This window comes from Lepus europaeus, chromosome 16 (assembly GCF_033115175.1).
Source record: "Lepus europaeus isolate LE1 chromosome 16, mLepTim1.pri, whole genome shotgun sequence".
Taxonomy (NCBI): Eukaryota; Metazoa; Chordata; class Mammalia; order Lagomorpha; family Leporidae; genus Lepus; species Lepus europaeus.
In genome coordinates, this window is record NC_084842.1 from 72,723,710 (window position 1) to 72,737,680 (window position 13,971).

The following is a 13,971-nucleotide window of genomic DNA, read 5'->3' on the forward strand; positions in this document are numbered from 1 at the left end:
CACACTATCTAGAAAGATAGAATCTGTTCATTGTTCAGATGTGTTTCACAAGTACCTGTTGATGCTCTACTCTTTACCAGATGCATCGTTAGATACTGTGCTTATGGAAAGAAAATATATTCAATCAATAACGCAAGGCATCTTTTTGTCCCAAGAATAAATATTTTTATACCATCTGAGACTGGAGGTCTCTCAGTATAGAGAAAACTCATGAGCAAGTTATATCTGTACTTTAGTACAGACCAGTACTAAGTATTTGTAGTATACTTAACACTGGTATTTCCAAGTCTTTGCTTCAATCTAACTTAAATCTCTGACACTTCAAGATTATTTCATTCCTGTGTCGGTAATCACGTTCTTTATATTAACTTTTTATGTTCTTCTAAAACATTTTCTCAGATTTGAGAAGTGCCATTACTTTGGCCTTGTCTTTTTTGAACAAGAGGTGTAGGATTCCTTCTCACATTAAAAGTGCAACACTGTTTTTTAAAAAAAGGAATTCATCCTCAGAATATGAAATATTCTTGCTACATTTGACAGGTTATAGATTGTTGATGACTTCAGATTATGATGATATTGACTCCATTTGTGAGAATTAGGCAATGCCTCTCTAGTCTATTCTTAAAAGAAGACCAGATTTATTGGCAAAGTGAAATGTATAGCCTCTTTTATTTAGCACTTATTCTTCAAAGGCCCAAGGCTTAAAATGGCCTACATTTTAAGTCTATATTTCCCAAATTATTGTCTTTGCACCACTTGCATCACGACAACTGGAGTATGCTGGATAAAAATGAAGATTATTGAATCTTACTTTCCCAAACTGTTTTAGCTCAGCTGACATAAGCCATCATAATTTAGGTGATTAACGAGGACCCCGAGTCATTTTTATTTATGTTAGAATTTGAGAACTTCTCTCTGTGGATGTCAACATTTGCATATCTCATTATGAGAATCCTAAGTTAATGAGGTATCCAGTAGTTTTGGAGAATAGATCAGTTTTGTACCAATTTTGAAGATTAAGAATCGGATCGCAAGTGTTAGGTATTTTTCGGCTATTCGATGAAAAAAAGGCCACTTTGCACTAGTTTCTTTTCTGACCCATCGAAGTTGACCTGAGGGAGCATCAGACATGGGTAGGAAACATGAGGAGAAGAAGGGGCACAGAGAAGGATGCATGTGAGGGCAAAGAGCTTGATAGGAGAAAGAAATGGGAAGTAGAACTTGGTTCCAGGCCTTTCTGTGTTCTGTCCAATTGGCATGCCTCTGAGTTCTTGCTCTGCATTTCTGTAGATCTGTTAGTGGTTCTAGAGAGTCAGCTGCTTTCCTGTCTCCCGATGAGCTAAATCTTTCCTTACTTCCCCCCATAGGAAGAGCGCCGCGTGATTTATGTGGGTAAAATCAGACCTGACACAACACGGACAGAACTGAGGGACCGTTTTGAAGTTTTTGGTGAAATTGAGGAGTGCACAGTAAATCTGCGGGATGATGGGTGAGAATCTTCAAGATTATTTCTTGTTTGGAAGCTGACGTATGTAAAAAATTATGGCCAGAAGATTACTGGGATGGGAGTTGCCAATGTAAGTGCTTTGACAGGTGACATGTTGAGTTCAGAACCTTATTTATTTTCTTTCATCCCTATTTATTAATCTTTCTACTTGAGATTTCCTGTCCCAGAAATAAGTATTTAGCTGCTTGACAGGACAATCACACTGATAAATGGATGCAGTGGCTCAGACATTAGCACGGGCAAAGTCTTCCCATGTAGAAAGGGTTACAGTCCCAAATGCTAATGACTCTTACCCAGCTGTGAACTTCTCCGCTTTGTCCCTTGCAGAGACAGCTACGGTTTCATTACCTACCGATATACCTGTGATGCTTTTGCTGCTCTTGAAAATGGATATACTTTGCGCAGGTCGAACGAAACAGACTTCGAGCTGTACTTTTGTGGACGCAAGCAATTTTTCAAGTCTAACTATGCAGACCTAGGTATGGATTTTATTGTACGTGGAATGAGGAATCCATAGTAGAGCCCAAAATGAGAGCAAACATAACTCGTGGGCTCTGTAGATTGGACCATCACTTTATTTTACTAGAAGGAATATTTGAATACAAATTTTTTTTAAAAAGTGAACATGACTGGTTCAGAAGCAGAGGACGTAGGATTTGGCAATAAGCAGCAGAAGTAAATTCTTTGTTATGTCTGCCCGGCTGCTAAAATTCTATACCATGAGTGAGAGTATGTGCGTGTGTGTGTGTGTGTGTGTGTGGTATTTTGTTTGGAAGTGTGTGTGTTGATATATTGTATATGTTTACATGTGTTTATGTTTTGCGTGTGTTGTAATCTGATTTTGATTTCTGTGCCTACCCCGGATTCTTTCGTACAAACCCTAGCATCACTATCATTGTTTTATGGAACAAAATATGTAAACGTCCTGTTTTTTTCTCCATATTATTTCACAAACTCTTAGGAAGGCTGTCATTCCCTGTGGAACACAACTTGGGAGAAGAAAATAAAAGTTCAAATACTGATTCACGTCCTACTCCCTTTCTTTAAAACAAAAGAAAAAAGAAAACCCGGTTAGGTGTTCAGTGTGTCCATGTAGGCCCCACCCCAGGATCTTGTAAGGCGTTTCTCATGAAATTATCAGAACTGTCCTGGAGGTGGATCTGATCACACTCCCATTTTACAGATAGGAAAATAATGCATATATAAGTATTTGCTTTTCTTTGTTGTGGAAGTCATGTAGATTTAAGGGGTAAAATTTGGAAAAGATAAAAAGCTATTAGAAAGACAAGTAAAATCACCCATCAGCCTATCAGTTATTACCAGTCAAGTGACTTGTCTTCAAGGAGTCTGCCTCACAATGTCTAGTTTCTTATAGATGAGGACAGACACACACACATACACACACACGCACACTGTCTTCAAAAAGTTCATGTTATAATAAAACCATGTGTGGATTTCAAAATATTTTGCACCAAGATGAACTCACTTTTTAATTCCATTTTTCCTGAGCTTTTTAAAGTACTGTGTGTATGTGTGTGTGTAAATCTTCATTTCCCACTGAGACCAACAGGATTAGGTATACTCTATCAGCGTTGGCCATTTGGTTGGGTAGTTAAGATGGTGGTTGGGATGCCACCTCCCACATCAGATTCAAGTCCCAGCTTTGCTCCCAATTTCAGTTTCTTAGTAATGTGCAACCACACACTGGAAGGCAGTGGGTGGCAGCCCAAGTAGTTGGGCGCTGAGGACCTGAGTTGAGTCCTAAACTTCCAGCTTCATTTCTGGTCAGCCACAAGTGTTAAATGGGTCTTTGGAGAGTATCCCAGCAATGCAGCACTGTCTGTCTCACTCTCTCTCTTGCTCAAAGACATAGATATGCAAAACTAGGGGAAAATAATGCATCAACCTATTTTAATGATTGCATAATATTTTTTGACAAATGGCGCCATTATAATTAATTGTTCTTTTATGGCTAAAGAATGATTCCATTTTCAATTTTTTGTTATTATAAATAATGCAGCAATGGACATCTTAATTTTTTTTCCAATTTGGATTTTGCTCCTTTGTGATTCCCAATCTAATGTGTGCATTGTAAGTCTTTAAATTCTTTGAAGAAAGAATGAAGAAGAGTAATAAATGTCTTGTGCATATGATGTGATGATTTCAATTAATTTAAAATGAATTTAAATTATCATGTAAATGTTCCTCAGCATTATTTGACATCTATTTGTACTTGCTCTGGCTTTGTGTAAAGAAAGAAATGGACACCAAACACAGGGATTTCTTTTCTCCCTTCCAACGAACTGATGTCTTCCTGGAGTAATTGATATAGGTGGTGTGCATTGTTCACAGGGAATATGCTATAATTCACTTCACAAGCTAAGCAGATAGTGTGAAGGAGGGGAGCGGCAGCTGACTGTTAGGGAGATAGAGGCCTAAGGATGAAAATATAAAATGTGGCAAGTCATTTGTTCAAATGTTGGCTGATAAAAACAGTCAAGACAGATTGAAGTCTTGAGTTGATTTGACTTATTTTCTTCAGTGATGAAGGCCAGGGTGTTTCTAGTCTCTCAAAACATCTAGAGTTTAAAATAAGCTACCTAGAGGGGCCTTTAGATTTCGATTCATCACTGATAGAGGGAAGACTGGATGGTGTTTCCAAATTGAATGGAACCTCCCCGGAATATTTCTGAGAAGGATGCTTCCCCTCTCGTTATCTCCCTGCCTGGCCAGCAGCAATAGCAGCTTCATTGTTTCTAAGCTCACTCAGTATTCTCTGAAAAGTATGTTTTATGTGCATTGTAGTAGCATAGGTTTTGCCAATTCCCTCAAGCTCTACATTAGCATGAAAAGTAGTTTTTCCTTATATAGGCTTGGTGTAGTCAAGAGCCCTGACTTTGCAGTCCTACAGCTGTGAATTTGAAACTTGGTTACCTCTGACCTTGGCCAAACAATTTAATTCTTCTAGCATTTGGGTTTTTTGTTGTTGTTGTTGTCTTTTTTTTAATTTTTTTGACAGGCAGAGTTAGACAGTGGGAGAGAGAGAAACAGAGAGAAAGGTCTTCCTTTCTGTTGGTTCACCCCCCAAATGGCTGCTACAGCCAGCATGCTGTGGCTGGTGTGCTGCGGCTGGTGCGCTGTGCCTATCCAAAGCCAGGAGCCAGGTGCTTCCTCATGGTGTCCCATGTGGGTGCAGGGCCCAAGGACCTGGGCCATCCTCCACTGCCTTCCCGGGCTACAGCAGAGAGCTAGACTGGAAGAGGAGCAACCGGGACAGAATCCGGTGCCCCAACTGTGATTAGCAGAGGAATAGCCAAGTGAGCCGTGGCACCGGCCTTGGTTTTCACTTGTAAGCTACATTATAATGGTCATTGTGAAGATCTAATAGGTGTTTGTGAAGTTGTTAGCATAGAACTTGGCATATCTTAGGAGTTCAGGAAAGGGTAGATGTTTACAATTTAATATGGTGGCAATGAGAAGTTAGAAACTGAAAGTTATTTTACACTGTACAAGTAAACACCAGAGGCCAGCTTTGGAACTCACAATTCTCAGGTGTCTTGTCTTTGTCTTTGCTCCCTGGTGTGTTCAAGTTAAATGCTTCAGGAAATGCACGGGCACTGAATATGGTGAGCATGAACATCCTGGGTGTGTGGAGGGATTTGGAGCCTACGTGTATGCAAGAGGAAAGTGAAGATGATGTGATAAAGATTCATTTTACCAAGACAGTCAAATGACACAGCATGTTGGATGAATGCAAACAACTGTTTTTCTTATTTTATTTGCTTCCCGCAAATTAAATTAGCTCACGCATACTATTTCTCTACTATTTAAACTAGTTTAATGCTTACTACAATATTATTATAATGAAGCATAATGATTCCAGCTACTATTTATGAGCCAGTTTTATAAATGAGACTGCAAAATAGAAGAGTCTTGATGGAAGTTATTGTGATGAAACAAGGACTTAAGTTCTGACTTGTGTGAATCTCCATGTGTGTCTTTCTATTTACTGTCTTTTAAGCAAATGGCTCTTTCTAAAAAGCCTCTATAAAATATTAAAGATAAAGACATAGACATTGGAACTATAGCATCAGAACAGGCCAGTCAGTGTTATGAATATAATAATTTTGATCATGAATTAGTTATGAAGCAAACATGTATATAAATATCTAAGAAAAATGAAATAAATTACACATTCATCGCAAATTCTTTATTAACTCAAAGAAAGGTCTTACATTATCAGTACCTTGAATATATACATATAGCTTCACATCTCTGTTTGCATTCACTGGTAAAGCATTCCCAGGTCCCAACTCAAATATTTTCAACCATGTTTTTAATAATATGTTGGTGTCTGAGATTAACATACTCATTCAACAAATATTAATTTGAATACATAACATGCCCGTAGCTTTCCAGGTGTTAGGAATGCTAATGTGTCGCGATTTGTTTTTATTAATGTAGGATCACTATGTGTAGCACTTTCTTTTGAAAACGAATTAGAATGGCCACTGGATTATTCGTATAAAATTTCTATTGTATTAGATAGTATTCTAATGCTTTTCTGTTAGGGGTAGAGAAAGCGGTAGTGTGGATGTTACTGCCTCAGACAAAGCTTGTAGCTAAATTCTTTCTCATGGGACTAGAAAGTTTCCAGTTGCTTACTATGTGACATGGTTTGCCTGTAAGTGGAAATGTATATGAACACCAAATTTGACAGGGAAAAAAAAATGTCTTGAGAACTATTTTTTTTTAAATAATATTTGCTCATGGAAATTGAGACACTGAAATTCTGAATTTCCCTTAGAATAATCCAGTTAGGAAATTTAAAATATTTTCAAAATTCCTTCTGAGGAGAGGTATTTATATTCATTCTTTTTTTTATTAAAAATAACTAATTTTGAGAGACAAAGAATGTGTGTGTGTGAGAGAGAGCTCCAATCTGCTGATTCATTCAAAACGCCAGCAAAAGCCAGGGCTGTGCCAAGCTGTAAGGAGCCAGGAATTCAGACCAGGTCTCTCACATGAGTTGTAGAGATACAATTACTTGGACCATCACCTGATGCCTACCATGGTATGCATTAGCAATACACTTGAACTGGGAATTGGAGGTGGGACTCAAACCCAGATACTCCTGTGTGTGTTGTGGGTATCCCAAGGGGCATTTTTAACAACTGAGCCCACTGCCTGTCCATATATATATGTGTATGTGATGTTGCTATTGAATGAGGCTGGTGCTACTGAATTGGAATGGTTGAGGTAGTGCCTCAACCTGCATCTAACCTGGCTTGGGTTTCTTTCAGATTCAAACTCAGATGACTTTGACCCTGCTTCCACCAAGAGCAAGTACGACTCTCTGGATTTTGATAGTTTACTGAAAGAAGCTCAAAGAAGCTTGCGCAGGTAACATGTTCCCTGGCGGAGGATGACAGAGGGCTGGTGAATACCTCACGGGACAGTGCGCCCTTCCGTAACAGACAACTGAAAGTCATACTTAGGAATTTCTCCTCCTTTACACTCTCTGTACAAAAACAAACAACAACAGCAACAATACAACAACAACAACAACAACAATGGTTTACATGAACACAGCTGCTGAAGAGGCAAGAGACAGAATGCTATCCAGTAAGCACATGTTTATTCATGGGTGTCAGTTTGCTTTCCCCGGAGTCTCTTGGTGATGGTGTGTGTGTGTGTGTGTATGTGTGTGCATGTGTGCTTGCCTGGTTTGGGGGAAGTATGCGTGCGTGCCTGTGGGGACTGAGGGCACCTGACCAGAGCGTGCAAGGGCAAACCACTTCAAATGGCAGCAGTTCCGTGAAGACACACCTAAAACCTAGAACTTCAAAATGTTCGTATTCTATTCAAAAGGAAAAAAAAAAAATGTCAGTTTAAAAGGAAAGAAAACTAATCAACCAATCAACCAACCGCAAACCACCCTAAAGTGACAATTGCTGGTGTCTGAACATCGGCCTCCGTACTCTATTTTTTAAGAAAGTGCAAAATCAACTCGAAGCAAGCTTCCTCTTGCAACATAATGATTATATGACAATCCCGAAGAAACCACAGGTTCCTAGAACTAATATCCTGTCTCTCTCTCTCTCTCCCTGTCTCTCTCTCTCTCTCCCTCTCTCTCTCTCTCTTCTTTTTTCTTTTTCCTTTTTCCTTTTGCCATGGAATCTGGTGGGAGAGGATACTGTGGGCACCAGAATGCTATACTTTCCTAACATTTTGAAGTTTCTATAGTTCGTCCTTTGTCCTGACACCCATGTAAATGTTCAAAATGTTGACCTTCCACGACAAATTTTAGCAGCCTTGTTAACGGTCAAGCGTGTCGCTTGTTCAGTGGTTCTCTCTGAGGAGTGGACACGGTGTTACAGTACTAATGAGAGTTGGGTAGAACTCTCTGAGATGTGTTCAGATAGTGTAATTGCTACATTCTCTGATGTCGTTAAGTATTTACAGATGTTAAATGGAGTATTTTTATTTTATGTACATACTATACGACGATGTTCTGTTTTGTTACAGCTATGCACTGTAAATGCAGCCTTCTTTTCAAAACTGCTAAATTTTTCTTAATCGAGAATATTCAAATGTAATTATGAGGTAAAACAATTATTGTACACTAACATATTTAGAAGCTGAACTTACTGCTTATATATATTTGATTGTAAAAAACAAAGACAGAGTGTGTGTCCGTTGAGTGCAACCACAAAACAATGCTCCACGCACATCCACCCCTCCTTAGGTGAGCTTCCATCTCAGCATCTGGTCGAGAAGCAGCCTCGTCCCCTACAGGTGTAACCACTTCTGCAATGGTTTTCCACATTTTCTTGTTGCTTGTTTTTCTTTGAAGTTTTATACACTGGATTTGTTAGGGGAATGAAATTTTCTCATCTAAAATTTTTCTAGACAATATCATGATTTTATGTAAAGTCTCTCAATGGGTAACCATTAAGAAATGTTTTTATTTTCTCTATCAACAGTAGTTTTGAAACTAGAGGTCAAAATCTTTTTAAAATGCTGTTTTGTTTTAATTTTTGTGATTTTAATTTGATACAAAATGCTGAGGTAATAATTACAGTATGATTTTTACAATAATTAATGTGTGTCTGAAGACTATCTTTGAAGCCAGTAACTCTTTTCCCTTGGCAGAGTATGATGATGGTATTTATCTGTATTTTTTACAGTTATGCATCCTGTATAAATACTGATATCTCATTCCTTTGTTTACTAAAGAGACATATTTATCAGTTGCAGATAGCCTATTTATTATAAATTATGAGATGATGAAAATAATAAAGCCAGTGGAAATTTTCTACCTAGGATGCATGGCAATTGTCAGGTTGGAGTGTAAGTGCTTCATTTGGGGAATTCAGCTTTTGCAGAAGCATTGTTTCTACTTGCACTAGCATGGCCTCTGACGTGACCATGATGTTGTTCTTGATGACATTGCTTCTGCTAAATTCAATAAAAACTTCAGAAAAAACTCCATTCTGAGCATCAGGATGTCGTCTGAGTGTGGAGTCCCTGGAATGGAATTCTCTAACATTTGGAGTGTGTATTTCAAGTTTCTGAGTTGAGATTCGATTACTGTTTGGCTGACATGACTTTTCTGGAAGACACGATATACCTACTACTTAACCGTTCTTTTCCTCTCTCTCACCCAACACGATCTTATAAAATGGGTTTCCACCCCCAGGCCAATGCGGCTAATTTTGACAGCTGCATCATTTATCACCAGCATATTGTGTTCTGAGTGAATCCACTGTCTGTCCTGTCGGATGCTTGCTTGATTTTTTGGCTTCTTATTTCTAAGTAGATAGAAAGCAATAAAAATACTATGAAATACAAGAACTTGTTCAAAGGTTCTGCGTTACAACAGTAACACATCCTTAATCCGCCTAATTCTTGTTGTTCTGTAGGTTAAATGCAGGTATTTTAACTCTGTGTGAACGCCAAACTAAAGTTTACAGTCTTTCTTTCTGAATTTTGAGTATCTTCTGTTGTAGAATAATAATAAAGACTATTAAGAGCAATAAATTATTTTTAAGAAATCAATATTTAGTAAATCCTATTATGTGTTCAAGGACCAGCTGTGTTCTCTATTTTGCCTTTAAATTTTTGTGATCCAATTTAAAATACATTCTCCTTTTTTGCCCTGGATTGTTGACATGAGTGAAATACTTGGTTTCTTTTCTTACTTATCCAGAAAAAAAAAAAAAAAAGACATTACAGATTCCACCTGGAGAATTCATTTATCTCCCCCCTCTGGCCTCACAAATGTTGTTCCTATGAAGATAGTTTTCCTCCATGGACTTCGAATTGCATCTAAAATTAGTGGAGTTTTGTTTCTTGTGCAGACACTGTGGGTAGCCCATGAAAATATAAGCTGTGTTCCTTTTACTTTTAAATCTTTGGGAGAGAATATTTCAAATGAACATGTGTACCCCATCATCGCTAGAGGCAAATTTCAGCATAGATCTGTAAGGTTTCTAGATGACCGTGGGCCGTTGCCTTCATGCTGTGGTAAGTACCACATCTACAATTTTGGTAACTGAACTGGTGCTTTAGAAATGTGGGGTTTTTTTTTTTTTAAAATTTGTTGGTTTGTTTTAAAGAGATGTAGCAGAATAATTCTTCCAGTGTAACAAGATCTGTTTTGGCTAAACAATGCCGTGACCGACGGTAGGGCTGTCAACATTCAGGGTAGCAGAGAGGAACGTCTCCTTGTCGGGGTATAATGTTTGGGTCAGTTGACAAAAAAAGGAAAGCTTCCCATGCCTGTAGATGTTGAGCTTACTGTAGGTAATGATTATGTGTCCTTTTTCGATGGCTGTAACGAGAACTTCAATCACTGTAGTCTAAGACCTGATCTATAGATGACCTAGAATAGCCATGTAATATAATGTGATGATTCTAAATTTGTACCTATGTGACAGACATTTTCAATAATGTGAACTGCTGACTTGATGGAGCTACTTTAAGATTGTAGGTGAAAGTGTAATACTGTTGGTTGAACTATGCTGAAGAGGGAAAGGGAGCGATTAGTTGAGCCCTTACTGGGCTTTTATTTCCACCTGCCAATTCTACATGTATTGTTGTGGTTTTATTCATTGTATGAAAATTCCTGTGATTTTTTTTTTAAATGTGCAGTACACATCAGCCTCACTGAGCTAATAAAGGGAAACGAATGTTTCAAATCTACTTCTGCTTTTCTTATTTATCGTAACCCAACTGCTGGCATGTTTCTCAGATCAGTACACATTACTCACTTGTTATTATTCTATTTCCTCTCCGGCTTGCTCTTCCTTTCGCACTGCTTTTCCATATTCATGGATGCATTTCAACTTTCAGGTAATGTGCACCTTCTGTATTTTACTCTGTCTCCTTTCAAATGGCAAAGGCAGAGGTGGTAATTTCTATAATGAACATCCAGAGATGAAAAGTGACAAGGGCCTTTATCAAACAGATTAGCTCTATTTCTGTAGTTAACCCTGGAAATTGTATATTTTAAGTACCAGCTGTTGTCTCTAGGGATAAACCCAAAAACATGTTTGGTGTAGGAAACTATTCTACTGTAGATGAACTGGATAATTTTCTAGGCCTTGCAACAAGATGCAGACCCCCATGATAGGCAAGTCATCAGGTTAAATATGGGATAAACTCAGTCGCTGGTGAGTTTTACTGTCAGGCTGCTCATGGTGTTCCTAATGACAGACAATGCCTTATCCACACTCTCCCCTCTCCTAATTTCACACAGCTGTTCGTATGCCCAACCACTTGAATCGCAAGACCCAACATTAGCATAGCATTGTGGAAAGGTTCCCAAACATATCTCAGCCCTCTCCCCATGTCTCCTCAAGAGAAAATAATATTTGTAAATGTTGGAAAGGTGATAGACCTATCAATAGATCATTATAGCCTGCTAAGTAACACAAGAAACACTCCGCATGGTCCTACTTCTACTTCATACCAGTGCAAATTTTGTGAATTATTTTATGACCATACACTGTAAAAACTTACTATTATCTCACTCAAATATTGTCTTCATCTACAGCTGTGGATACTGAGCAGTCCTGAGGTTCAGTGGGTAAATCTGTTTTCAACTTATCTTCCACTGATGCGTAAATTGTGTGGGACAATTTTAATCTTGCTGGCTGGAACTGGCACAGATATTAGAATAATGCAAGTCACAGGTTAACTTTTTACTCTAATGTAGTCTTTGAGGGTAGAGAGAAAATCAGAGATTTTAAGAAACATTCCCAGCTTTGGGCTGGGAAAACTTGGTTAAGAAATAAAGGATTCATTCCATATTGTCCTGAAAGCATTAATTCACTTCCCTTCTTGATGATACTAATGGCAAAAAAAAGTCATATTTGAAACCAAAATTAGACCAACAAAAATCAATGAACAGTGAAATGAGCAGTTTATTTCAAAGGGGCTTGTCTCAATTCAAAAGTCCTGCAAACTAAATCTGTCTAAAATATATACAATGAGATATTGAGTTGAAATTCTCTCAGCATTGCATGTTTTCTCTACTTTGGGGGGGGGTTATTTAGCTAATCACTGGATTATAATTTACAGCCCTAATAACATCATTATACTGACTTGACACTACTATTCCCAGCTACACAATTGTAAGGCAGTATTAATTGTAGAATATCTTAACTAAAGCATAGTTTTTACACTGTTTACTTTGTATTAGTCTTATATTTCTGATCCTCCTTGCTCTTCTTGTTTTCAAACACACTAAACTACTATTATAAATCAATCTTTGTACTTTATCAAGCAGCAGAGAGTAATAAAGAAGGTCACAATTCATAGAGGAGTTCCTTAGAGGTTTGTAACATCATGATTTAAATCTCAGGAAGATTTAATCAAAAGCTGAATTAATCCCTGGGGGAGAAGATGCTATATAGATTCTATTGATGGGGACAAAGCAACCTATTTCTTTTCACTGGTCTCTGTTAGCATGTTGTGGGGAAAGAATTTTTTGGTGAAAAGAAAAATAAGATTTCCTTGGGGAACAGATAATATGCAGTAACCTTTGTGTCATGTTTCGTCTCTTCCTCGGCTGATTTTATTCTGTGTACTATGGTGTTGTCCGTTCTTCCAAGTGCATAGTTAATTTAAACGTCCTCCTCCCCCTTGTTCCCCTCCTTGCACCCCCACGTGATGCCAGCGAGTGTGTAGAGTCCCCAGAGGCTCCACTCCAGTCAAGCATGTGGAATGTGCAGGTCACATGGGCTGGTCTCCAGGCCTCCTCTGTTGGAATCAGGTGACTGCCCTGGGGCAAATTCTCTACATTCAGGGACACTGGAAATGTCCAGGAAGAAACGAACATAAAATGCAAGTATTTCAAGGAGCAGCCTGTACTGGAAAGCTCAGTCCCTGTCCAGAATGCCTGAGAAGGGCACGAGGCCACGGCCTTCCCACATGCCACCTTTCTGTCCACCGATTCGTAGCAGCGTGACCATACTTCCTTTTAGCGCAAAACGCATTGGTTGCCATCAGCTCACTTATACAAGGGGTGAAGTGGAATTAATTAATTGAAAAAAGTGAGAGAACTTTTAGAGGAGAAAACCAAATGATCTTAGAATGTTTCCATGATTAAATTAAATGGATGTTATTATACACGCACATTTGCACACAAAGGCAAGAACCTTAAAATATTGTCTTGTTTCAAATTTATGCCTATAGTCCTGACTGAAGGCTACTAGCTAGTGTGATCCTCGAATGTGCATATTGACCATTTGCATATATTTTCGTATATTAATTTCTAGGAGGAAAAAGCTGAATTATTCGGAACAATCCTGGAGTGATTTAGAAAAAAAATACTGTGCTTCTACGCATTTTCGTATATCAGGGGCACTTAGCAACATTATCTTTTTTTCCCCACATAGTTTTCTGTGATGGATTTTCAACAAGATGACATCCAACTGAAAGCCGAAATTAAATGGGAAGGAAAGAATGTTAAGTGGTAAAATCCTAAATAGCTTATTAGACTACTTAATTGGAGGGAATTTATTTTTGCTGCAGTTAGGAACTCTGTATTCAAGCTTCTCTTTAACAATACTAATTGATGAAAAAAGTGGCTGTAGTAATATAGTTATCACACACTACCCTCTAGCAAGTCATTTACAGAAATTTACAGGTACTTTCCTTTGATCGACTTCGGTGTTGTTGAAAATCCAGTCTTGTCTTCATTCGTTTCATTGCTTTATCACTTCATTTCAAAGCAGGTCTCTGGCTTATTCCTACCTTAGCTTCACAATGCACTTAAAAGACTTACTTAATTCTCAAAAGAGGATGGAGCGGTGCTAATTCCAAGTTTAACTATTTAGCAGGTTTTGCAGCTTGATCACTGTACCTTTTAATCAAATGTATGAGTAGTGTTTCATAGTGCTCATGGGCATTGCCCTCTGTAAGTGTTTCCCTGTTTGTTGGCAAGAATATGTGCG

General features: G+C 38.2%; 1 protein-coding gene across 4 annotated transcripts in view; it reads left to right on the forward strand.

Moving 5' to 3' along the window:
- PPARGC1A (PPARG coactivator 1 alpha) overlaps nucleotides 1–10,974 on the forward strand; it is a 118,720-nt gene extending 107,746 nt beyond the window's left edge. For 3 of the 4 annotated variants that reach the window (XM_062213097.1, XM_062213096.1, XM_062213098.1), the window contains 3 exons: nucleotides 1,368–1,489; nucleotides 1,835–1,986; nucleotides 6,811–10,973. In XM_062213097.1, the coding sequence (XP_062069081.1) occupies nucleotides 1,368–1,489; nucleotides 1,835–1,986; nucleotides 6,811–6,914 (378 nt within the window). In that variant the 3' untranslated portion in view covers nucleotides 6,915–10,973. Of the gene's footprint in view, nucleotides 1–1,367; nucleotides 1,490–1,834; nucleotides 1,987–6,810 lie in introns of all 4 variants that reach the window. The other variant, XM_062213099.1, reaches the window with a different exon arrangement.
- Nucleotides 10,975–13,971: the final 2,997 nt, after the last annotated feature.